The 26,946-nt window shown below is 43.5% G+C and overlaps 1 protein-coding gene across 1 annotated transcript; it reads right to left on the bottom strand.

Moving 5' to 3' along the window:
- Positions 1–1,641: 1,641 nt before the first annotated feature.
- Positions 1,642–25,801, bottom strand: LOC121888289 (lethal(3)malignant brain tumor-like protein 4). The gene is made up of 19 exons (XM_042399720.1): positions 25,740–25,801; positions 24,871–24,964; positions 18,793–18,847; positions 18,372–18,457; positions 18,180–18,284; positions 16,679–16,814; positions 16,510–16,601; positions 12,046–12,188; positions 11,129–11,205; positions 10,293–10,378; positions 9,680–9,790; positions 7,450–7,594; positions 7,243–7,342; positions 5,740–5,868; positions 5,584–5,664; positions 4,994–5,067; positions 2,954–3,114; positions 2,732–2,794; positions 1,642–2,643 (listed from the first exon to the last, which is right to left on the bottom strand). The coding sequence occupies exons 2-19, from the start codon at positions 24,895–24,897 to the stop codon at positions 2,269–2,271; spliced, it is 2,046 nt and encodes a 681-aa protein (XP_042255654.1). The 5' UTR covers positions 24,898–24,964; positions 25,740–25,801; the 3' UTR covers positions 1,642–2,268.
- Between the last annotated feature and the right edge of the window lie 1,145 nt (positions 25,802–26,946).

The raw sequence follows: 26,946 nt of genomic DNA, 5'->3' as shown, positions 1-26,946 counted from the left end.
ATTATTTTTATTCATTTTAATCAGGTGATAGAAATATGCTGGGCAAGGCAATAACTCTCTTGTTTTGTTACACGCCACCCGCTCTCAAGCTTTCTACACATCTGTTTGAGTGCAGGAGTGTCATCAAACCATGGCACTGATTTAATCCCAGTACATTTTCTGGTTGTAAGAGGAGCAACAGAGTCAAGTGTTTTGAGCAAGGTGCTATTCAGATTGTCTGTGAGATTATAAAGGGAAACAGAAGGTCACTGTGTGCAAACTGGGAGGGGCAATGCTGAGTTAGATATGATGGGGATGTGGAGGCAGGAGGTGGTAGGATGTACAGTTAACCAGAGATGCAGTTACCTGAGTAGAACCACAGTGGAGTATCAGGGGGCAAAACAGGTGGAGGTATTATTTAGCATGAAGTGAGAACCTACTTTGCTGGGATGGACACCATCACCATTTCTTAAAAATAAGATTTTAAATTCTACAAAAAGTGACAGGAGTGTTTGAGCATGATCCTGATCAGATGTTTCACTCCGGAAGGTTTTATTCACTGGAAACACAAAGATCCTCTGAGAGAGAAAATGCTCCTTTCTGTCTGTACTCAACCAAAGACGCTCTGTGAGGGAAGACGCTCCACTCTGTAACATCTCTGCTGTGTTCTAATCTTTGTTTAAACCGTTGTTAGTTTGAACTCTGAGCTGCAGTGACTTATAAATATTAATAAAGGAGGTAAAACTCAAAGGAAATCCTCCTCATGCCTCTGAGCAGCAGTGGACGATGCAGATTCTGGGATGTTGCTGTTGCTAGGAGACAGAGGCAGTGCAGCACTGCGGCATCTGAATAATTTGTTCAGTCATCAGTTTGTCCCTGCTGACACTCTGTATGTGCAGGTATAAACATTATCACGTCTGTGTCCAGGTAACTCACCTGCTTAAAGACAGCCAATGAACTACTGGCAGACAGATCACAAACTTTATTGATCTCATCAAATACTGACAGAAACAGCAAAGAAAGACTGAATATAAATATCATGAGTTGTTACCACGGCAACCTGAGGGAACTTGTAGAAACTGAGCGTGTGCAGCCCCGCCCGCTGTAAGATCACATGGGGGAGGGGCTTCCTGACAGGATACACAGAAATACAAATCTATATATTTATATATAAAGCGTAAAATAGAAATCTATAGACAACTGCAGATAAATATAAACTCTGACATCACACCAATCACAGCAGACCAGGTGTGACAAGACGGTAACAGGAAGTGACTTTCAAAAATCCTGAGAGGAGCAGAGACAGTTCAGCAGGAAGTGATGTCAGCGGGGGGCCGAGCTACGGTGTGATGTCATCAACTGTTTACTGTGTTTATTTAGGAGCCCTTACTTTCATTAAAAAAACAGCTGAAACAAGCTACACGCTAACATCAGCATGCTAACATGCTACAGTTTACCATGTTCACCATCCTAGCTAATGTTAGCATGCTAACATTTGCTAATTAGTATTAAACACAAAGTACAGCTGATGATTTGTACGTATTATGAGACTTTTATCGCAGTTGTAAGATCTTTTCAGGTAATTGTGAAACTTTCTCATAATTGTGAAACTTTCTCATAATTGTGAAACTTTCTTGTAATCGTGAAACTTTTTTTTGCAAACAAACTTTTTTGTACTCATGAACCTTTTCCTGTATCATGAGACTTTATCACAGTTGAGATCTTTTCAAATAATTGTGAAACTTTCTTGTAATCATAAAAGTTTTTTTTCGTAATCAAGAGGCTTTTTATCGCAGTTATGGGATCTTTTCATTATCATTTCTGTTAACATGAGTCTTTTAGACTTCTAGGCTTTTCGTTGTCATTATAAAATCTTGTGACTACTTTTTACGCCAAACATGAGATTTTTTCTCACAATTGTAACATTCTTTTTACAATTTTGAGATTTATTTCAGGACCTTCCTCACAGTCATAAGAAATGTTTCCATACTTCTGAGAACTTTTATTAGTTATAAAATGACGAGATCTTTTTGTGTAATTATAAGATGCAGGAGTCGGAAGTTAGTTTTTCTTTGGTGAACACAATGTTTCATTTCATATTTTAAACTGACTTGCAGAAAAAATAGATTTGAGGAAAGATTTGAAGGAAACACCTGAGATTACTGTTGTGACATCACAAATCTAAGTTTGACTGATGAGTGGATGGAAAATTCAATCCCTCCCACATATATGAGGGGGAGGGGCTTATAATCAGGTGGTTCTGGATTAGCCAAATCCTGAGTGCAGGTGTCAGATGTGGATGTCCTCAGCCTGTGATTGGCTCCTGTCCTGAATGTGTGATTGGCTCCTGTCCTGAGCGTGTGATTGGCTCCTGTCATCGGCGTGTGACTGGCTCCTGTCCTGAGCGTGTGATTGGCTCCTGTCATCAGCGTGTGATTGGCTCCCATCCCCGGCATGTGATTGGCTCCTGTCTTGAACATGTGATTGGCTCCTGTCTTGAACATGTGATTGGCTCCCATCCGCTGTGTGTGATTGGCTCCTGTCTTCGGTGTGTTTGAACATCAGGATGGAGTTGTAAATCTTGAGGGCAGGGCCAAGTTTGATTGACATGATCCTGACGATGTCCCGTTGGGTGAGCAGGAGGAAGGCCCTCCCATCGATTTGCTAGACAGACAGAGGCAGGAGCCAATCAGATCACAGCTGTGTCAAATCTGATATAATTAAATCTACAGCAGCTGATTGATCTACTCACCTCGTCTTTGAACTGTTTGGCCTGTTCCTCACAGCCAGGAAGAGACTCGACGAACTCTGATACCTTCAGAGAGACAGACAGATCAAAGAGAAAGACAAACAGACAGACAGGTATGTTTTAGTCAACCTCCAGTATACTGATGTTGCAACACTGTCACCATAGCAACCATAGAGAGAGACAGCCGCAGAAACCGACTGACTCACTCTGACCTGTCATACTGACCTGCTGGACGCTCCAGTGCTGGACGGTGTCAGCGTGAACTCCGGCGACCCCTGGCAGCAGTTTGCGGTGTTGCTCCAGGCAGAGCGACAGGTCACGGCCCGGCTGTGCTGACATGGCCGACAGGAAGACAGACTGGTGGAGGACAGCCTGCAGGCTGGACTCTGTAGCAGCAGGAGAAACAGACAGGTGAGAGACAGGGGAACACCTTCAGACAAGTCCAGGTCCAAGCAGGTGAGTCAGGACAAGACACCTCAGTGAACACCTGACAACACCTCAATGAACACCTGACAACACCTCAGTGAACACCAGACAACACCTCAGTGAACACCTGACAACACCTCAATGAACACCTGACAACACCTCAGTGAACACCAGACAACACCTCAGTGAACACCTGACAACACCTCAGTGAACACCAGACAACACCTCAGTGAACACCTGACAACACCTCAATGAACATCTGACAACACCTCAGTGAACACCTGACAACACCTCAGTGAACACCTGACAACACCTCAGTGAACACCAGACAACACCTCAGTGAACACCTGACAACACCTCAATGAACATCTGACAACACCTCAGTGAACACCTGACAACACCTCAGTGAACACCTGACAACACCTCAATGAACACCTGACAACACCTCAATGAACACCTGACAACACCTCAGTGAACACCTGACAACACCTCAATGAACATCTGACAACACCTCAGTGAACACCTGACAACACCTCAGTGAACACCTGACAACACCTCAATGAACACCTGACAACACCTCAGTGAACATCTGACAACACCTCAATGAACACCTGACAACACCTCAATGAACACCTGACAACACCTCAATGAACACCTGACAACACCTCAATGAACACCTGACAACACCTCAGTGAACACCAGACAACACCTCAATGAACACCTGACAACACCTCAGTGAACACCTGACAACACCTCAGTGAACACCTGACAACACCTCAGTGAACACCTGACAACACCTCAATGAACACCTGACAACACCTCAGTGAACAACTGACAACACCTCAGTGAACACCTGACAACACCTCAGTGAACACCTGACAACACCTCAGTGAACAACTGACAACACCTCAGTGAACAACTGACAACACCTCAATGAACACCAGACAACACCTCAATGAACAACTGACAACACCTCAATGAACACAGGTGGACAGTTTTCTGTTTGATAATCATTTAATTGCTAGAGTAATTTTTCAAGAACAAATACAAGATATTGTTTATTTACAGCTTCTCAGATTTTTCTGCTTTCCTGAAGCAGGGCCAACAGAGTATCCGTCTCAAAGACAGGCATCATGTGACCACTGTCTCCTGATCAGTCACCTGATCAATGATCAGTGAGAAGAGCTGAGAGCTGCAGTGAACAGAGCCAGTCCATAACCAACACTTCAGTCACCATGGTGAGCTGTTTCCATGGAAACAGTCACTTCATCTGCCTACTGTTTCCATGGCAACACATTGAGGAGGAGAGAGGGAGGATGCTGTGTGTGTTTGTCAGTTAACTGAAGCATCAATTCTGTTGCTATAGTTACCTGCAGTTTAATACACCTGTTTACTGATCCAGACTTGATAATTAAACTGATGTTTTGGTTGATTGATGAAGAGATGAATTGTTCAGTAAAATCAGCCTGCTGTGGTGTCTGTGGTTGCCATGGTTACACAGCAGGACACGGTTGACCATCATCAGCTGAGACGGCAACAGCAAACAACTGTGTGCATTCAAAACATGTCAACACGTCTGGAAGTTTGCTCAAAAGCTCCAGAACATATAGTAAGTGAACCTTAAACCATGTTGTTGTGTGTCTGTCTGCACATTTCCTGTCTCTTTGCACTTTCTGCCTGAGTAAACACCCCCATACTCCTTAGCAACCACATAGCAACACCATAGTGAACACCCCAAAGCCCTTAGCAACCACAGCTCACAGTTTCATCTGTAAAAACTGACACAGTATATAACAAACACCATCTTATGACTCTGGTTTCTATGGAAACACACCGTACCTGGGCCAAGGGCCCGGAGGTTAAGCCCCTCCTCTTCCTGTTTCACACGGAGGAATTTGGTTGGCTGGGACAGTCTGTGGGGCGGAGCCAGAGGAGAGGAGGAAGTCAGTCATTCAAAAGTCAGTCAAAATTTTACTCAATTAAAAGTATTAGCATCAAAATATATTTTAAGTACCAAAAGTAAAAGTACAGAATATTGAATATTATTTATTGCATTATAATTATTGATGCATTCATGTGTTCATCAGTTTAAAGTGACAGCTGGTGAAGGTGTGAGTGTGAGTCTGTGTTATATAATCCAGGTTTATATAACACCCAGAGATAATCTACTCACAACAAACACCCACACACACTTTACATGACACTCATTCTATAAATATATCAGCTGAGCAGGACAGATGAAGATTGGATCAATTGATTTTTGAAGAAGATCAGGTTTAATGGCTGAGAGCTTGAACCTCCAGGAATCAAACACAGTTTGACCCCTGATTGCAGCCAATCAGAGCTCCTTCTTCACCTGCACACTTTACTCAGCAGATATTCAAACATAAACAGGAAGTGGAAGATGATTTTCTGTCTGTCAGTCTCACCTGTCCGTCAGTCTTCTTCTCTTCCCCAGAGGCAGCAGCAGAGTCTCACCTCTGGACTCCGTCTTCACCTGAACGCCTCTCCTGTCCGACACAGAGAGAGAGAGTGACGGTACATAAACAGGCAAAGAGGGAGACGCATACAGAACTGCAGCTTACCTGTCTGACTGGTTGCCATGGTGATGCAAGGTGACGGGTACAAGGGTGATGACTCTCTCTCCTCCCAGCCTATCAGGAAGCACCACCTCTTTACGCATGTTAATGTCCGAGTATGGACAGCCAAAGGCACTGAGAGACAGAGGAGAAGAAACATGACTCAGCAGGTAGAAACATGACTCAGCAGGTAGAAACATGACTCAGCAGGTAAAAACATGACTCAGCAGGTACAGACATGACTCGGCAGGTAAAAACATGACTCAGCAGGTACAGACATGACTCGGCAGGTAAAAACATGACTCAGCAGGTACAGACATGACTCAGCAGGTAAAAACATGACTCAGCAGGTACAGACATGACTCGGCAGGTAAAAACATGACTCAGCAGGTACAGACATGACTCGGCAGGTAGAAACATGACTCAGCAGGTAGAAACATGACTCAGCAGGTAAAAACATGACTCAGCAGGTACAGACATGACTCAGCAGGTAAAAACATGACTCAGCAGGTAGAAACATGACTCAGCAGGTACAGACATGACTCGGCAGGTAAAAACATGACTCAGCAGGTACAGACATGACTCGGCAGGTAAAAACATGACTCAGCAGGTAAAAACATGACTCAGCAGGTACAGACATGACTCAGCAGGTAAAAACATGACTCAGCAGGTACAGACATGACTCGGCAGGTAAAAACATGACTCAGCAGGTAAAAACATGACTCAGCAGGTACAGACATGACTCAGCAGGTAGAAACATGACTCAGCAAACAGAACATGACTCAGCAGGTAAAAACATGACTCAGCAGGTACAGACATGACTCAACAGGTAGAAACATGACTCAGCAAACAGAACATGACTCAGCAGGTAGAAACATGACTCAGCAAACAGAACATGACTCAACAGGTAGAAACATGACTCAGCAGGTAGAAACATGACTCAGCAAACAGAACATGACTCAACAGGTAGAAACATGACTCAACAGGTAAAAACATGACTCAGCAGGTACAGACATGACTCAACAGGTAGAAACATGACTCAGCAGGTACAGACATGACTCAACAGGTAGAAACATGACTCAGCAAACAGAACATGACTCAACAGGTAGAAACATGACTCAGCAAACAGAACATGACTCGGCAGGTAGAAACATGACTCAGCAGGTAGAAACATGACTCAGCAGGTAGAAACATGACTCGGCAGGTAGAAACATGACTCAGCAGGTAGAAACATGACTCAGCAAACAGAACATGACTCAACAGGTAGAAACATGACTCAACAGGTAAAAACATGACTCAGCAGGTACAGACATGACTCAACAGGTAGAAACATGACTCAGCAGGTACAGACATGACTCAACAGGTAGAAACATGACTCAGCAAACAGAACATGACTCAACAGGTAGAAACATGACTCAGCAAACAGAACATGACTCGGCAGGTAGAAACATGACTCAGCAGGTAGAAACATGACTCAGCAGGTAGAAACATGACTCGGCAGGTGTGTACCTGTGGTGTCCAGTGTATTTGGCTCCCTTGATGTGTCCGACTCCTCTGCAGCCGGCGGTGGGACAAACACCCTGAGAGGGGGAGGAGAGGGGGGGGGAATCTGTCTCACACATAGAGGTCAGAGGTCAGAGGTCATATTCAGAGTTAAATAAAGACTTAACATCACAACGAATGATTGTGATACTTTATGACGTGTCTCTCTCTGACCTGTCTCTCTCTGCGACCTGTCTGTCTGACCTGGGGGGGGTTCCAGCGGGTGTCCTGTACGCTGACACCAACCAACAGGATGAAGGTCACAGAGGTCGGCGTCACACCAGACATCAAACTGCTGCGACCAGCCGTCATAATGCACCTGCACACGTGCACACACACACAAATATGCATCTTTTTGTAATTCTGCTTCTCGTTTAGAGCGGAGGTGCGATCACTTTGCCTGAACCTGACCAGACATGTTTACTGTTGTGACAACGCTGTGGTTAAGGACAACATAAACAACAACAAAGAAAGACGACAGAGGTCAGCTGATCGACATAAATAGTAGCAGTGCGTCACTGATGATATAAAAACGTGTAAACTTCATCGTTATCTGTGAAACATCATGTTTATTTACTTTACATTGAGCTAAAATTAATACTGAATCATGTTAAATGTTGGCAGAATGAGTTCGTGTCTGTTTATGAGATAAGCGGTAAATGTTCAGCGGTAAACTTGTCTCCGTTTATCTGATGATATCTAAACATGTTTACTGTTACATACGTTTTCAATGCAGGACTTCAATACAATTATTTCACAACATTATTAATGCCACAAAAATAATTAAAATACTTTTTCCAGGTGACTGTAGGCCAAACTACACCGAGCTCTGGTGAACAGCCGCACCGTGTGTGAAACACTAGACGGCTTCCTGGTGACCATCAGACATCGCAGCATTTCAACATGTTTGTTTTTACAGAAATTTAAGTTTATTTATTTATTTAACTCATAAAAAAACATTAGATATACTTACAACACACTGCACCAGATTGTGGGTGAAGACTAATGCTGCTGTTATCAGAAGGGTTTTAAATGTTTTAATGCAGTAACTATGAAGTTAATGGTTGACGTGTAAATGAGCCCGACACTGCGTGTTTCCTGTGTGAAGTTCACATTCTCAGATGTATTTGTTACACTGCCTTTATGTTATTTACCATGAATGTTTAAGTGCTTTATTGGGAAAAGAGATTAGAGTCATGTGACAGGAAGTTACACTGGCGTCTGTGTTTGGAGCTCTGTTGAATGGATCAGTGATAAATAACGCAGGGAGGAAGAGTACAAGCAGAAACAGCCACAGTGATGATGATGTTTGATGAAGAGCTGCAGACGACCAGCACACCTCCAACAGGTAAACTACTGTGTGATGGCGTCGCGGCTCGGCGAGGAGCAGACGACATGTCACCAGTCGATGTCGATCCGTTCAGAGTAGAGCTGCTGCTCTCTGCTACATTTCACCTCTTTATTTGACATGTCAACCACTTCTAACAGAAACATCCAACACTGTGACATCATATATATGTCTGAAAATAAGGAAAAGCGTAATAGGTCCCTTTAAGCTGAATTTGATTTATGAGCATTTATGTGAAATTGAACTTAAAGACAAGTTTAAAATGTATAATTTCAAAACAGTATGGAATATCAAACATCCGAAAAACTACTTTTTTCCCGGCTTGGTCCAGATATGCTGTGCACCACATCTGGTGATGATTGCTCAAAATTTGTAGGAGTAGCAGCGAAAAACAGACAAAATTCAAACTGGTGGAAAATCTGTCTCTGTGCAAATGGGATAGATGTCGCTGGACACACAGAATCTAAAACAAGAATTTTGTTTGTGAGACTTACGGTTCAAAGGTTAAATATATATAGTGGCTGAGATTCCCAACCGATCTGCCAAGTTTGGGAACTGTAGCTGTTTCTGAGACCCAGATACTTTTAGGGCACAACAATGGTAATAATAATAATAATAACAACAACAACAACAATAAAAATAAAAATAATAACCTTCGTTGCTTGGACCCAAGCAGGAAGCTCCGGGTCTGAAACAGGAAGCCGATGCTGAAGTGCTTTAAAGCTGCGTTCTCTCTAACGGCCAGCAGGGGGCGACGCCACCGGCTGCAATAAGAGGTCTGATTGTATAGAAGTCTCTGACTGCTCACTGGGTTTATTACCTCAGTAAACACTTTCCTGGTGAGTTTATGGTCTCAATCACTAGTTTCAAGTCTTCTTCAGTGCAGCATGATGTTTAGTCAATTCTGGTCCCATTTAGAGTAAAACAGACGATGAAGCAGCGTCTGCTTTAGGGCGGGGCTACATTGTGATTGACAAGTCGCTACCACGGTGACAAGACAGACAGACAGGTAGACAGACAGGTAGACAGACAGGTAGACAGACAGGTAGACAGTACCTTCACCCTGTAGTCTTCTGTGTCTGTTACCGTGGCGACGCGGATCAACATGGGGTTTCTCCTGTCGACTGCCTCCAGCCTCTGGTTGACTTGGAAACCATGTGGAGCTCTCTGATTGGACAGAGGCAAGGCATCTGTCATCAGTCATCACATGCAGCTTTCTGATTGGACCTGAATGCTGTCAATCATAGTTTACAGCCATGTGACAGCTTCTCTACCTCCTCCTTTCCTTCTCTACCTCCTCCTTTCCTTCTCTACCTCCTTCTTTCCTTCTCTATCTCCTCTCTTCCTCTCCTCCTTCCTTATCTCCTCTCTTCCTCTTCTACCTCATCTCCTCCTCTCCTTCTCGCCTCCTTCTCTCTTCCTCTCCTCCTCCTCTCTTCCTCTCCTCCTTCCTTATCTCCTCTCTTCCTCTTCTACCTCATCTCCTCCTCTCCTTCTCGCCTCCTTCTCTCTTCCTCTCCTCCTCCTCTCTTCCTCTCCTCCTTCTCTATCTCCTCTCTTCCTCTCCTCCTTCCTTATCTCCTCTCTTCCTCTTCTACCTCATCTTCTCCTCTCCTTCTCGCCTCCTTCTCTCTTCCTCTCCTCCTCCTCTATCTCCTCTCCTCCTCACCAGGTTAAATGCTGAACTGGGAGCAGCAGTGGAACCAGTCTCCTGCAGGTACTCATCCCAGAGGAAGTTCTCTGGGTTAGGATGACCTGAAAGACAAAGGTATTGATTACTGAAATAAACGCCCTCATAGTACTGTGAATACTGATAAATATGTAAGTACATGAAAGGGCATGTAAGTTAAAGGTATACTATGCAGGATTTTCTAAAAACAATGTATAGACTCATACAAAGTGATCCCTCTCACTCATCACTAATGACCCACTAGAAGTGTGTGCAGAGACTCTGCCTGGATTTTCATATTATTTTGCTGTGTTCAGGACGTTTCTGGGCGTTGACCTTTGGGCAGCGGGTGTGTCGCCTCCAGCCAATAACAGCGCAGGGTGTCGGGATTCGTGGCATAGCGACCAGGTTACATGGCTGTTTCCGTTTCTCTGCTCCGCTCTGCTCTTGGTCTCTGTGTCATGACAGGATGAAGCTCTGCATGCAGCACGTTCCCACAGGGTTGTGTGGAATTGTGGGTATGTTTATTTGTGCCTCATAACGTAACCACCGTGAAACAATCAGAAAATATAATTTTATTTCTCTGATTCACGGCTTTGTTCCTTGCCAGCACTGCTCGCTCTCTCCATTCACTCTCTAGCTCACTCAACCACCGCTGCTCTCTCTCAGCTGGGGAGGAGGGGCCAACTTTAAACGCTATGTGTTTACAAACACCAACCGATAAATCCTGCATACTATACCTTTAATGTAAGTACCTGTACGTTAATGTAAGTATATGTATGTATATCTAAGTATATGTAAGTACATGTAAGTATGTGTAGTATATATGTGTGTACCCTGTGGAGCAGTCAGAGGTCGTCCCTGTTCTTCACACCAGCCCACAGGATGGATGTACGGACTGCTGCTGTCACACCTGATCAATCAATACAACTATCAATACATCAGTGATACACACTGATACAGACACAGAGCTATTTAACAACATGCGATCAATACAAATCTGATCAATATAAAATCTCTCAAGAAACTGATGCAGCTCCACCTGCTGGTCAACACCACTACTGCATCATATACTGCAAAATCACTGTACTGTGGTACTACTACTGATACTACTGCATCATGTACTGCAAAATCACTGTACTGTGGTACTACTACTGATACTACTACTGCATCATATACTGCAAAATCACTGTACTGTGGTACTACTACTGATACTACTGCATCATGTACTGCAAAATCACTGTACTGTGGTACTACTACTGATACCACTACTGCATCATATACTGCAAAATCACTGTACTGTGGTACTACTACTGATACTACTGCATCATATACTGCAAAATCACTGTACTGTGGTACTAATACTGATAATACTACTGCATCATATACTGCAAAATCACTGTACTGTGGTACTAATACTGATACTACTACTACATCATATACTGCAAAATCACTGTACTGTGGTACTAATACTGATACCACTACTGCATCATATACTGCAAAATCACTGTACTGTGGTACTACTACTGATACTACTACTACATCATATACTGCAAAGTCACTGTACTGTGGTACTAGTACTACTGATACTACTGATACTGATACTACTACTACTGCTATTAATACTACCGTCACTTCTGCTACTACTACAACTACTAGTGAGGCTTCTACTACTACCACTACTTTTGTACTACTACTTCTGGTACTACTACTACTGCTACTGCTAGTAGTATCTGTCAGCGGTCTGTGTCACCAGTAGTCGTAGGTGTCATCCCAGTTGTCGAAGTGGACCAGGAAGCGGTCATCGATGACATCAGCGACGGAGGCGACACAGACGAGTCCGGGATTCTTCCTGTCGACGGCCTCCAGTTTCATCCCAACACTGAACCCACAGTCCTGAGAGATAGACAGGTGAACAGATAGACAGGTGAACAGACAGACAGGTGAACAGACAGACAGACAGACAGATAGACAGACAGGTGAACAGACAGACAGACAGACAGACAGGTGAACAGACAGACAGACAGACAGACAGACAGACAGGTGAACAGACAGACAGACAGACAGACAGGTGAACAGACAGACAGACAGACAGACAGGTGAACAGACAGACAGATAGACAGACAGGTGAACAGACAGACAGGTGAACAGACAGACAGACAGACAGACAGACAGACAGACAGACAGACAGACAGACAGATAGACAGACAGGTGAACAGACAGACAGACAGACAGACAGACAGACAGACAGATAGACAGACAGACAGACAGACAGATAGACAGACAGGTGAACAGACAGACAGACAGACAGATAGACAGACAGGTGAACAGACAGACAGATAGACAGACAGGTGAACAGACAGACAGACAGACAGACAGACAGACAGACAGACAGACAGGTGAACAGACAGACAGACAGACAGACAGACAGACAGACAGACAGACAGACAGATAGACAGACAGGTGAACAGACAGACAGACAGACAGACAGGTGAACAGACAGACAGACAGACAGACAGGTGAACAGACAGACAGATAGACAGACAGGTGAACAGACAGACAGGTGAACAGACAGACAGACAGACAGATAGACAGACAGACAGACAGACAGACAGACAGACAGATAGACAGACAGGTGAACAGACAGACAGACAGACAGACAGACAGACAGACAGACAGACAGACAGACAGACAGACAGATAGACAGACAGGTGAACAGACAGACAGACAGACAGATAGACAGACAGACACTGTAGTTTTCTCTGGGCCCTACGCTGGCTGTCGAGGTCCAGCAAACGATGTGGGCTTCATAGATAACTGGCAGACTTTCTGGGGAAGACCTGGTCTGGTTAGGAGAGACGGCATACATCCCACTCTGGATGGAGCTGCTCTCATATCTAGAAATATGGCTGAGTTTATTAGTAGACCAAAACCATGACAACCCAGAGTTGAGACCAGGAGGCAGAGCTGCAGTCCTACACGCTTCTCTGCACCTCCATTAGAGCAGTTACCCACCCAAAACCACATAGAGACCACGTCTGTCCCCAAAACCACATAGAGACCACGTCTGTCCCCCAAAACCACATAGAGACTGTCTGTCCCCAAAACCACATAGAGACTGCGTCTGTCCCCAAAACCACATAGAGACCACGTCTGTCCCCAAAACCACATAGAGACCACGTCTGTCCCCAAAACCACATAGAGACTGCATCTGTCCCCAAAACCACATAGAGACTGTCTGTCCCCAAAACCACATAGAGACTGCATCTGTCCCCAAAACCACATAGAGACCACGTCTGTCCCCAAAACCACATAGAGACTGTGTCTGTCCCCAAAACCACATAGAGACTGCATCTGTCCCCAAAACCACATAGAGACTGTCTGTCCCCAAAACCACATAGAGACTGCATCTGTCCCCAAAACCACATAGAGACCACGTCTGTCCCCAAAACCACATAGAGACTGCGTCTGTCCCCAAAACCACATAGAGACTGCATCTGTCCCCAAAACCGCATAGAGACGGCGTCTGTCCCCAAAACCGCATAGAGACGGCGTCTGTCCCCAAAACCGCATAGAGACGGCGTCTGTCCCCAAAACCATATAGAGACGGCATCTGTCCCCAAAACCACATAGAGACCGCGTCTGTCCCCAAAACCACATAGAGACCGCGTCTGTCCCCAAAACCGCATAGAGACGGCGTCTGTCCCCAAAACCATATAGAGACGGCATCTGTCCCCAAAACCACATAGAGACCGCGTCTGTCCCCAAAACCACATAGAGACCGCGTCTGTCCCCAAAACCACATAGAGACCGCGTCTGTCCCCAAAACCACATAGAGACGGCGTCTGTCCCCAAAACCATATAGAGACGGCGTCTGTCCCCAAAACCACATAGAGACGGCGTCTGTCCCCAAAACCACATAGAGACCGCGTCTGTCCCCAAAACCACATAGAGACCGCGTCTGTCCCCCAAAACCACATAGAGACCGCGTCTGTCCCCAAAACCACATAGAGACCGCGTCTGTCCCCCAAAACCACATAGAGACCGCGTCTGTCCCCAAAACCACATAGAGACCGCGTCTGTCCCCAAAACCACATAGAGACCGCGTCTGTCCCTCGACCACTTAAATCACTTAAATCTAAAGTAAACAAAAGAGGATTCATTCATAAAAATCTAATAGAAATTATCACCAACACTGCAGTAGTACAACAAAATAGGAGAATTAAATGTGGACTCATAAACATTAGATCTCTGTGATCTAAAGCTGTATTAGTTTGATTTATTGTGTCTCACTGAAACCTGGCTGTGTCATGAAGAATATGTCAGCCTAAATGAATCCAGTCCTCCCAGTCACTTTAACAGAGCCTTCAGCTATCAGGCTCCTCTCCCATGGAACCATCATCCAGTTTGGGGCCGGGGTGAAGTATATTGTGAACTTTCTACGCCATCGCTCAGAGACTAACGTTAGCAGAGCAGAGCAGCGATCAGCAGTGACAAATGAGACCGGCTAAATAACGCACAATGCTGCATTAAACAACCTAAACCGACTCTGAGGTGAGAAAAAGAAAAGAAAACAGAAAATTAGAAGAAAATAACTCGGTGCTCAGTCTGTTTCACCTCAGAAACCCTGCGGCTGCTCAGCGTGTTGGACAGCGATGTTTTTTCCCCGGAGCCGACGGAGCAGCAGAGACTGCTCACTGCTGGAGACATGATGTTAATAACACAGTGGAGCAGAGAGGCTGCTCACTGCTGGAGACATGATGTTAATAACACAGAGGAGCAGAGAGGCTGCTCACTGCTGGAGACATGATGTTAATAACACAGTGGAGCAGAGAGGCTGCTCACTGCTGGAGACATGATGTTAATAACACAGCAGAGCAGAGAGGCTGCTCACTGCTGGAGACATGATGTTAATAACACGGAGCAGCAGAGAGGCTGCTCACTGCTGGAGACATGATGTTAATAACACAGAGGAGCAGAGAGGCTGCTCACTGCTGGAGACATGATGTTAATAACACAGAGGAGCAGAGAGGCTGCTCACTGCTGGAGACATGATGTTAATAACACAGAGGAGCAGAGAGGCTGCTCACTGCTGGAGACATGACGTTAATAACACAGAGGAGCAGAGAGGCTGCTCACTGCTGGAGACATGATGTTAATAACACAGAGGAGCAGTCCTCCTCCTCCTCCTCCTCCCCTCAGTTTGTTATTCTCATACAGGCAGGAGACTGTAAGATGCTTTCACATTAATTAATTCATTAATTAACACAATTAACTTTTGTTTGTGGACCATTTATCTTATCTACCAGTTATGTTTCATATAATCATCAGCATGCAAGGCATGAAACGCTGTGTAGGTCTCCTTTTTTCCACACAGAAAATTGATCAGGAATCGATAAGGGAACTTATCGGTAAGGGGAAGAATTGGACCGATAAGCCGATAATGGCTTTGGTATCAATAAAATCTTAACAATTCCCATCCCTAGTGGGGGGGGGCAGACACCCTCTCTATGTTTAAGAGTAGGCTTCAAACTTTCCTTTTTGATAAAGCTTATAGTTAGGGCCGACCAGGCTCGCCTTGGATCAGCCCTTAGTTATGCTGCTATAGGCCTAGACTGCTGGGGGACTTCCCATGATGCACTGAGCTCCTCTCTCCTCCTCCTCCTCTCCATCTGTATGACTTCATGTCCCAGTAATGCATGTTACTAGCTTTGTTTTTTTGTGCTTTCTCACCTTAGAGGTTCCTTTGGATCAGGGTTAGTTCCATGGTCCTGCTTCATGCCTACACCTGCTGTTATTATTAGTCATATTTCTATAATTGTTGTTATTGTTATCATTGTTGTTATTATGCTTTTCTGTGTTTCTCCCTCACTCTCAACCCAACCGGTCGAGGCGGATGGCGTCCACCTAGAGTCCGGTTCTGCTTGAGGGGAGTTTTTGCTGCTTATGGAGGAATGTTTTGTCTCTGTAAATTAAAGAGTTCGGTCTAGACCTGCTTTACGTGAAAGTGCCCTGAGATAACTTTTGTTATGATTTGGTGCTGTATAAATAAAACTGACTTGGCTACTGATGGCAATGAACAGGTGTACTGACAGACAAGTGAACAGACAGACAGGTGTACTGACAGACAAGTGAACAGACAGGTGTACTGACAGACAAGTGAACAGACAGACAGGTGTACTGACAGACAAGTGAACAGACAGACAGGTGTACTGACGGCAGTGCGACAGGTGAACAGCGTCGGGGGAGCAGCCTGAGAGCTGGTGGACTGAAGATAAAGCTGCCAATCAAAATCTGTCTCACTGTGACCTGCAGAGAGAGACAGACAGGTAGTGAGGTCACCTGTGTCAGTTTAACAGTGGTTACCTGTGAGGGGGCGTGGCTACCTTTGGGTGGATGGAGCTTGTGGTTGTTGTCGTGACACCAGCCTGTCGGTCGGATGTCCGCTGAGTCACCGTTTACCCAGAAGTCATAGCACTCTGAATAACCGTCGATATGGAGACGGAGCCGGCAGCCAATCACCTGGCAGAGAGACAGACAGGTGACTCACCTGGTGTTGTGTCTGTATCCTGAGCTCATGTATTGATTGTTTAAGTGATTAAACTGTTTGAGACCACATCAGAACTTTATCTGTCAGAACATTTTAACAGAGAATCACATCCAGCATGATGGTTCCTCTGACACCTTACCAACAGCGTTTGGTATCTAAATCTGACCGACGGCATTAAATGACATGCGAAAAGGTTAAAAATGCAGTCCTCACATTGCACATATTTTTAAAGTGTGAACCTGTGTTATTTGTACGCCATTGGGTTAGTTTGGAAGTTCACATATATGCAACCAACTGACTGTCCTCTGACCGCTTATCAAGATCCCGAGAGGCTGGAGCGTCATCAGTCTTCCAGATATAAATGAATTCTGCTTATTGCTAAACAGTCTGTTTGAGTTCAGATGGTCAACAATGTTCTGATTAGATTTCCACTGTCTCACACACTGCAGATGTCACACTAACTGGCCTGCTAATGATTTTGGCCCCTTTCCATCCGCAGGGTGAAACTGATTCTTCAAACCAGGATGTATCTGTGATGTATGATGTCTGGCCCTGGTGATGTATACATGCTGAGTTACACCAGGTGTTAGACGTTGCAGATATTTAAAAAAAAATTTTCAGGTATGTGTCCTCCAGGTTTGTTAACAAGTACACTGCTGAAGTATTCTGCCAATATTTCAATAGCTTTGTTTGTTTTTGGGGAGTTAATATTATTCTGATTGGTATATAAATCTCCTTCTGTTGTTTTAATGTTTGTCTTCTAGTTTATATAATTCCATAACCTTTGGTTTAGATTGTCCTCGTTTATCTTTCTTAAATATCGTGTTCTCATTCTCAGAGTTTCTAACTGCGATACTCCTGTTGTACGTCTGGGTTTTTACTTCTTATTGCCTTTCTCACAAGATTATTCTGTTCTTCCATTTTCCTTTTGTAACACAAGGAGACGTTATATTTAACTGATTCATACAGACTCGTCCTCTACTTTGTTCAACTGAGCCTTAATTAGTCTCTATTTGTTGTCAACATCATAATTAGATCGAAGTTGTAACCAATCAGATTTCTCCATTTCCCTACATGCTTCCTCAAAATTCAACTTGTAATTTCTTCTGACGACTTCATTTCTTAATGTTTTTGTATGAAATGAAAGAAAGAAGCTTCTATTCTTCTCTCACTCTCATGTCCTTTAGTATCTAGTAAGTGCTTTCAACCTGTCAGAGCTTTCTTCCCAGACTGTGTGTGTGTGTGTGTGTGCATGTGTGTGTGTGTGTGTGTGCATATGTGTGTGTGTGTGTGTGCATATGTGTGTGTGTGTGTGTGTGTGTGTGTGTGTGTGTTACCTCGGCGACAGTCAGCACACAGAACATGGAGGGATGCAGCGGGTCGACGCCCTCCAGCTTCATCCCAACTTTAAAACCAGTTCTCCTACTGGGAACACACTGGGACTGAGAGACAGACAGGTCAGAGAGACAGCTGTGTATGTGTGTGTGTGTGTATGTGTGTGTGTGTGTGTGTGTGTGTGTGTGTGTTACCTGTGTAAACAGTGACAGAGGAGCAGCTTCAGCTCTCTGCAAGTTCAGGTAGTTCTGCCAGGACCAGGAGCGTCTCCTTACACTCACTGAACACACACACGCACACACACACGCACACACACATGCACACACGCACACATGCACACACACACACACACACACACGCACACATGCACACACACACATATGCACACACACACACACAGGCTTTGTTAGCGATGATATTCTTCCACAAAAACAGGTCGACACAACAAGTTGTGTAGATACTTGGATCAGTTAGAAACACAGCAGGTACTGCAAACAGCTCACCTACCTGCTGCAGGTGTGTGTGTGTGTGTGTGTGTGTGTGTGTGTGTGTGTGTGTCTATGTGTGTGTGTGTGTGTGTGTGTGTGTGTGTGTGTGTGTGTGTGTGTGTCTGACCTTGAGTGCTGCTGACTTTGTTCTTCATCTTCTGTGCTTCTTCTTTGGCTCTTTTCTGTTCAGACAGGAAATAAACAAATGATGGTACGGCAGCCTGAATGAGTCAAAGCAGACAGACTGATACCATGACAACACACACACACAGAGCATGATGGGAGCTGTAGTTTAGAAACACTGGCTGTTTTCTCTTCATTGAAGTGTGAGTGTGTATTAAGTGTGTATTACGTTCCAGCTGTGTGGATTTTGTGTACATGAGAAATACTCGAATGGAGATTTGCAAGAATTTCTGAGTATGTTGCATCAGCTTCCTGGACATATTCAACCACCCCACAATGCATTGCGTCTCTTCAGATTGCGCAATGGTGGACATTTTGAGCCAGGCTAAAAGCTCTTAATAAGTCACTTTATTAAGTTTTAATATTTTTCAGGCGAGTGATGCAGTCACATGACTGTTTACTATGAACATTCTACTGCTAATGGAAGACTATTTAGTAAGCAGTACTACGTACATACTGACAGTGTTTAGTAAGCAGTACTACGTACATACTGACAGTGTTTAGTAAGCAGTACTACGTACATACTGACAGTGTTTAGTAAGCAGTACTACGTACATACTGACAGTGTTTAGTAAGCAGTACTACGTACATACTGACAGTGTTTAGTAAGCAGTACTACGTACATACTGACAGTGTTTAGTAAGCAGTACTACGTACATACTGACAGTGTTTAGTAAGCAGTACTACGTACATACTGACAGTGTTTAGTAAGCAGTACTACGTACATACTGACAGTGTTTTGTATGCAGTACTACGTACATACTGACAGTGTTTAGTAAGCAGTACTACGTACATACTGACAGTGTTTAGTAAGCAGTACTACGTACATACTGACAGTGTTTAGTAAGCAGTACTACGTACATACTGACAGTGTTTAGTAAGCAGTACTACGTACATACTGACAGTGTTTAGTAAGCAGTACTACGTACATACTGACAGTGTTTAGTAAGCAGTACTACGTACATACTGACAGTGTTTAGTAAGCAGTACGTTAATATGCAATTTTGAACACAGCCACTGACAGTTGTTTTTTGTCGGGTTCAGGTGATGATGAAAATGTTCTTGTGTTTCTGTAGATGTGGAACCACATTGATGTCAGGAGGTACACACCTGAACAGATACACACCTGAACTGAAACACACCTGAACAGGTACACACCTGAACAGGTACACACCTGAACAGGTACACACCTGAACAGATACACACCTGAACTGAAACACACCTGAACAGATACACACCTGAACAGATACACACCTGAACAGAAACACACCTGAACAGAAACACACCTGAACAGTTACACACCTGAACATAAACACACCTGAACAGATACACACCTGAACAGATACACACCTGAACAGAAACACACCTGAACAGATACACACCTGAACATAAACACACCTGAACAGATACACACCTGAACAGATACACACCTGAACAGTTACACACCTGAACATAAACACACCTGAACAGATACACACCTGAACAGATACACACCTGAACAGAAACACACCTGAACAGTTAGACACCTGAACAGAAACACACCTGAACAGTTAGACACCTGAACAGAAACACACCTGAACAGTTAGACACCTGAACAGAAACACACCTGAACAGATACACACCTGAACAGAAACACACCTGAACAGTTACACACCTGAACAGATACACACCTGAACAGTTACACACCTGAACAGATACACACCTGAACAGAAACACACCTGAACAGAAACACACCTGAACAGATACACACCTGAACAGATACACACCTGAACAGATACACACCTGAACAGTTACACACCTGAACAGATACACACCTGAACAGATACACACCTGAACAGTTACACACCTGAACAGATACACACCTGAACAGATACACACCTGAACAGATACACACCTGAACAGTTACACACCTGAACAGAAACACACCTGAACAGTTAGACACCTGAACAGAAACACACCTGAACAGATACACACATGAACAGATACACACCTGAACAGATACACACCTGAACAGAAACACACCTGAACAGATACACACCTGAACAGAAACACACCTGAACAGTTACACACCTGAACAGAAACACACCTGAACAGTTAGACACCTGAACAGAAACACACCTGAACAGATACACACATGAACAGATACACACCTGAACAGATACACACCTGAACAGAAACACACCTGAACAGATACACACCTGAACAGATACACACCTGAACAGTTACACACCTGAACAGAAACACACCTGAACAGTTACACACCTGAACAGTTACACACCTGAACAGAAACACACCTGAACAGTTACACACCTGAATAGTTAGACACCTGAACAGAAACACACCTGAACAGATACACACCTGAACAGAAACACACCTGAACAGAAACACACCTGAACAGAAACACACCTGAACAGTTACACACCTGAACAGTTACACACCTGAACAGAAACACACCTGAACAACTACACACCTGAACAGATACACACCTGAACAGAAACACACCTGAACAGAAACACACCTGAACAACTACACACCTGAACAGATACACACCTGAACAGAAACACACCTGAACAGAAACACACCTGAACAGAAACACACCTGAACAGATACACACCTGAACAGTTACACATCTGAACAGTTACACACCTGAACAGAAACACACCTGAACAGAAACACACCTGAACAGTTACACATCTGAACAGTTACACACGTGAACTGAAACACACCTGAACAGAAACACACCTGAACAGATACACACCTGAACAGATACACACCTGAACAACTACACACCTGAACAGATACACACCTGAACAGAAACACACCTGAACAGAAACACACCTGAACAGATACACACATGAACAGAAACACACCTGAACAGAAACACACCTGAACAACTACACACCTGAACAGATACACACCTGAACAGAAACACACCTGAACAGAAACACACCTGAACAGTTACACACCTGAACAACTACACACCTGAACAGATACACACCTGAACAGAAACACACCTGAACAGAAACACACCTGAACAGTTACACACCTGAACAGTTACACACCTGAACAGAAAGACACCTGAACAGATACACACCTGAACAGAAACACACCTGAACAGTTACACACCTGAACAGAAACACACCTGAACAGAAACACACCTGAACAGTTACACACCTGAACAGAAACACACCTGAACAGTTACACACCTGAACAGTTACACACCTGAATAGTTAGACACCTGAACAGAAACACACCTGAACAGATACACACCTGAACAGAAACACACCTGAACAGAAACACACCTGAACAGTTACACACCTGAACAGAAACACACCTGAACACATACACACCTGAACAGAAACACACCTGAACAGAAACACACCTGAACAGAAACACACCTGAACAGTTACACACCTGAACAGAAACACACCTGAACACATACACACCTGAACAGTTACACACCTGAACAGAAACACACCTGAACAGAAAGACACCTGAACAGTTACACACCTGAACAGAAACACACCTGAACAGTTACACACCTGAACAGATACACACCTGAACAGATACACACCTGAACAGATACACACCTGAACAGAAACACACCTGAACAGAAAGACACCTGAACAGTTACACACCTGAACAGATACACACCTGAACAGTTACACACGTGAACTGAAAGACACCTGAACAGTTACACACCTGAACAGATACACACCTGAACAGATACACACCTGAACAGAAACACACCTGAACAGAAAGACACCTGAACAGTTACACACCTGAACAGATACACACCTGAACAGTTACACACCTGAACTGAAACACACCTGAACAGAAACACACCTGAACAGAAACACACCTGAACAGAAACACACCTGAACAGAAACACACCTGAACAGAAACACACCTGAACAGAAACACACCTGAACAGTTACACACCTGAACAGATACACACCTGAACTGAAACACACCTGAACAGAAACACACCTGAACAGAAACACACCTGAACAGAAACACACCTGAACAGTTACACACCTGAACAGATACACACCTGAACAGTTACACACCTGAACTGAAACACACCTGAACAGAAACACACCTGAACAGTTACACACCTGAACTGAAACACACCTGAACAGAAACACACCTGAACAGAAACACACCTGAACAGAAACACACCTGAACAGTTACACACCTGAACAGATACACACCTGAACAGTTACACACCTGAACAGAAACACACCTGAACAGTTACACACCTGAACTGAAACACACCTGAACAGAAACACACCTGAACAGAAACACACCTGAACAGAAACACACCTGAACAGTTACACACCTGAACAGATACACACCTGAACAGTTACACACCTGAACAGATACACACCTGAACAGATACACACCTGAACAGAAACACACCTGAACAGAAACACACCTGAACAGTTACACACCTGAACAGAAACACACCTGAACAGTTACACACCTGAACAGAAACACACCTGAACAGTTACACACCTGAACACGTACACACAGGTTATAAACTGCATCTTTCAGAGTGAATGGCGGGTTGTACCTAATAGTTGGAAACTTTGGAGCTTTGTTTTGGTATTAGAAAGGCAGAATCACTATTCGAATATTCATGTAGATACAGTATATATATATACAGTATACATATATACAGTACACATATATACAGTATACATATATACAGATATACAGTATAAATATATACAGATATACAGTATAAATATATACAGTATGCATATATACAGTATACATATATAGTATGCATATATACAGTATACATATATACAGTATACATATATAGTATGCATATATACGGTATACATATATATAGTATGCATATATACAGTATACATATATAGTATGCATATATACAGTATACAGTATAAATATATACAGTATACATATATATAGTATGCATATATACAGTATAAATATATACAGTATGCATATATACAGTACATATATACAGTATACATATATAGTATGCATATATACAGTATACATATATATAGTATGCATATATACAGTATACAGTATAAATATATACAGTATACATATATAGTATGCATATATACAGTATAAATATATACAGTATGCATATATACAGTATACATATATACAGTATACATATATAGTATGCATATATACGGTATACATATATAGTATGCATATATACAGTATACAGTATAAATATATACAGTATACATATATATAGTATGCATATATACAGTATACATATATACAGTACACATATATACAGTATACATATATACAGTACACATATATATAGTATGCATATATACAGTATACAGTATAAATATATACAGTACACATATATAGAGTATGCATATATACAGTATACAAATATACAGTACACATATATACAGTATACATATATACAGTACACATATATATAGTATGCATATATACGGTATACATATATATAGTATGCATATATACAGTATACAGTATAAATATATACAGTACACATATATAGAGTATGCATATATACAGTATACATATATACAGTACACATATATACAGTATACATATATACAGTACACATATATATAGTATGCATATATACGGTATACATGCTGCTGGTGTTTGTGGGTCGGCGCCCAGCTTGCGCCGCCATGCGCCTGCTTCCCTGCTCTCACCAATGTGTTGCTGCTTACAGCAAGCTGGACACAGATCAACAGGAGGGGCACCTGCACTGTGACCTGCTCTCCCCCCGCCGCCTCCATCATCTCTCTGTCTCTCTCCTCCCCCCTCTTCCTATCAGACCACCTGATTTATGTCTTAATATTAATTATTGATCTGATGATGTAATGTGTCAGGAACTGATCACGTTCTGGGTTCCTACACTGTGTACACTTTTCTACATCTTGTTCTGCTGTTTGTCCCCTCGTGATGTCATCATGGACTGCAGTGTGTGTGTGTCTGTGTGTGTGTGTGTGTGTCTGTGTGTGTGTGTGTGTGTGTGTCACACCATGAGAGTGTGTGTCGAGCCAATCATGGACCAATCAGGGACTTATCAGGTCACCGATCGTCAAACCAGTAAGCCAGTCAGTCTTCAGACACACCTGCACAGAGAGAGAGAGAGAGAGAGAGAGAGACATGACGTTGCCATGACAACATGTTGATGTGACGACAGAGACACCAATCAGAGTGGCGATGAAATAATCTGAGTGACTCTGACGTGACAATGACATCATGATGACACCTGATCCAGTCTTCTGTTGAACTGATAAACTGCAGTTAGACACTGAGTTCTTCATCCAAACCATCAATACAACCATCAATAAATCGATCTGACCCGCAGGAAACGCACACACATCCCCCTGTAGAGTGAAAGTGTACCCGCCCCCCCACAGGTGTGACGACTTGTTGAAGTGACGTCAGCGCAGTTTAATGAGCTGAGAGCGCCACCTGCTGTCCGCTCAGCTCACATGTTGTTACTGTATGGATATTGATCACATGATCTTTCCTGATAAAACATGTTATTTATCTTCAACAGGCACAGCTGCTTATTTATTTACTTATTGTTTTTGAGTGTGAACACAGCTGAAGACTTTATTGATTACTAAACCTGTCGGATAGTTTTATTTACTGTCTCACTGTACTGACAGAAAAACAATCACTAATCGATTCTCTGCATCAGTTTATTGTGAAGGCCTGAGCGGAGTGCGGGCTTCCTGTCTGATCCAAAGACTTTCATCAGGAACCCGCCGGGCTCCGCAGCTCTCCCCGCCGGGCTCCGAGCCCCTCACAGCGGCTTCAGCTGCAGCGGAGAGCCGCTGAGGAGAGCCGGAGGACCGGAGAGAGCCGCCGGTACCGAGCCGGTCCAACAGAACTTACCGTGTCGGTGATCCGCCGCACCGCACACACTGCTGACAGCTCCGCAACACGGAAATACCGAGCACGTACTGCGCATGTGCTTAGGGAGGGGGCGGGGGGCAGATAGAAAGAGAGAGAGAGCGAGAGAGAGAGAGTACGAGAGAGAGAGAGCGAGAGAGTACGAGAGAGAGAGAGCGAGAGAGAGAGAGAGAGAAAGAGAGAGAAAGAGAGAGAGAGAGAGAGAGAGTACGAGAGAGAGAGAGCGAGAGAGAGAGAGAGAGAAAGAGAGAGAAAGAGAGAGAGAGTACGAGAGAGAGAGAGCGAGAGAGAGAGAGAGAAAGAGAGAGAAAGAGAGAGAGAGAGAGAGAGTACGAGAGAGAGAAAGAGAGCGAGAGAGAGAAAGAGAGAGTAAGAGAGAGAGAGAGAGAGACAGAGAGAGAGAGAGAGAGAGAGAGAGAGAGAAAGAGAGCGAGAGAGAGAGAGCGAGAGAGAGAAAGAGAGTAAGAGAGAAAGAGAGTAAGAGAGAGAAAGAGAGAGAGAGAGAGAGAGAGAGAGAGAGAGAATGGCAATGTTTGGAAAAACTATTTCTCAAATTTATATGAAAATCCAGATCACTATGGTTGAAACACACATCAGATGTCCACAGCTGACAAATTGAAATCATTAGAAAATGTAATAAAGGATCAAAACGCTCTGAACAGTCCAATCACTCAAATAGAAGAGCTACAAGAAAAACGGTCTGATCTTAAAAATGGAAAGGTTTGTGGTTTTGATGCTATCAGGACAGAAATGTTGAAACACAGTAGTAGCAAACTGAAAATGGCTGTTCTAAAATTATTAAATTTGGTATTAAAAAGTGGCATATATCCTGAAATTTGGAACAAGGGACTGATTACTCCTATTTTTTCTAAATTATTTTTCTAAATCCCAATAATTACTGTGTAAATTCTAATTTGGGGAAACTATTTTGTAGCACATTAAATTCAAGAATACTGTCCTACCTGATCGAAAGCAACATACTAAGTAAATCCCAAATTGGCTTTATACCCAGACGGAGAACAACAGATCACATATTTACTCTCCATACTCTAATCCAAAAACATGTTCACCAAAAACATAAAGGAAAAATGTACGCTTGCTTTGTTGATTTCAGGAAAGCTTTTGATTCGATTTGGCACAGTGGTCTTTTCTACCAGTTACTCCAAAATGGCTTCGGAGGCAAAGTATA

Source organism: Thunnus maccoyii, chromosome 21 (genome assembly GCF_910596095.1).
Source record: "Thunnus maccoyii chromosome 21, fThuMac1.1, whole genome shotgun sequence".
In the NCBI taxonomy this organism is placed as follows: Eukaryota; Metazoa; Chordata; class Actinopteri; order Scombriformes; family Scombridae; genus Thunnus; species Thunnus maccoyii.
The sequence above is the reverse complement of the archived record's forward strand: the minus strand, read 5'-3'. Positions and strand labels throughout refer to the sequence as shown.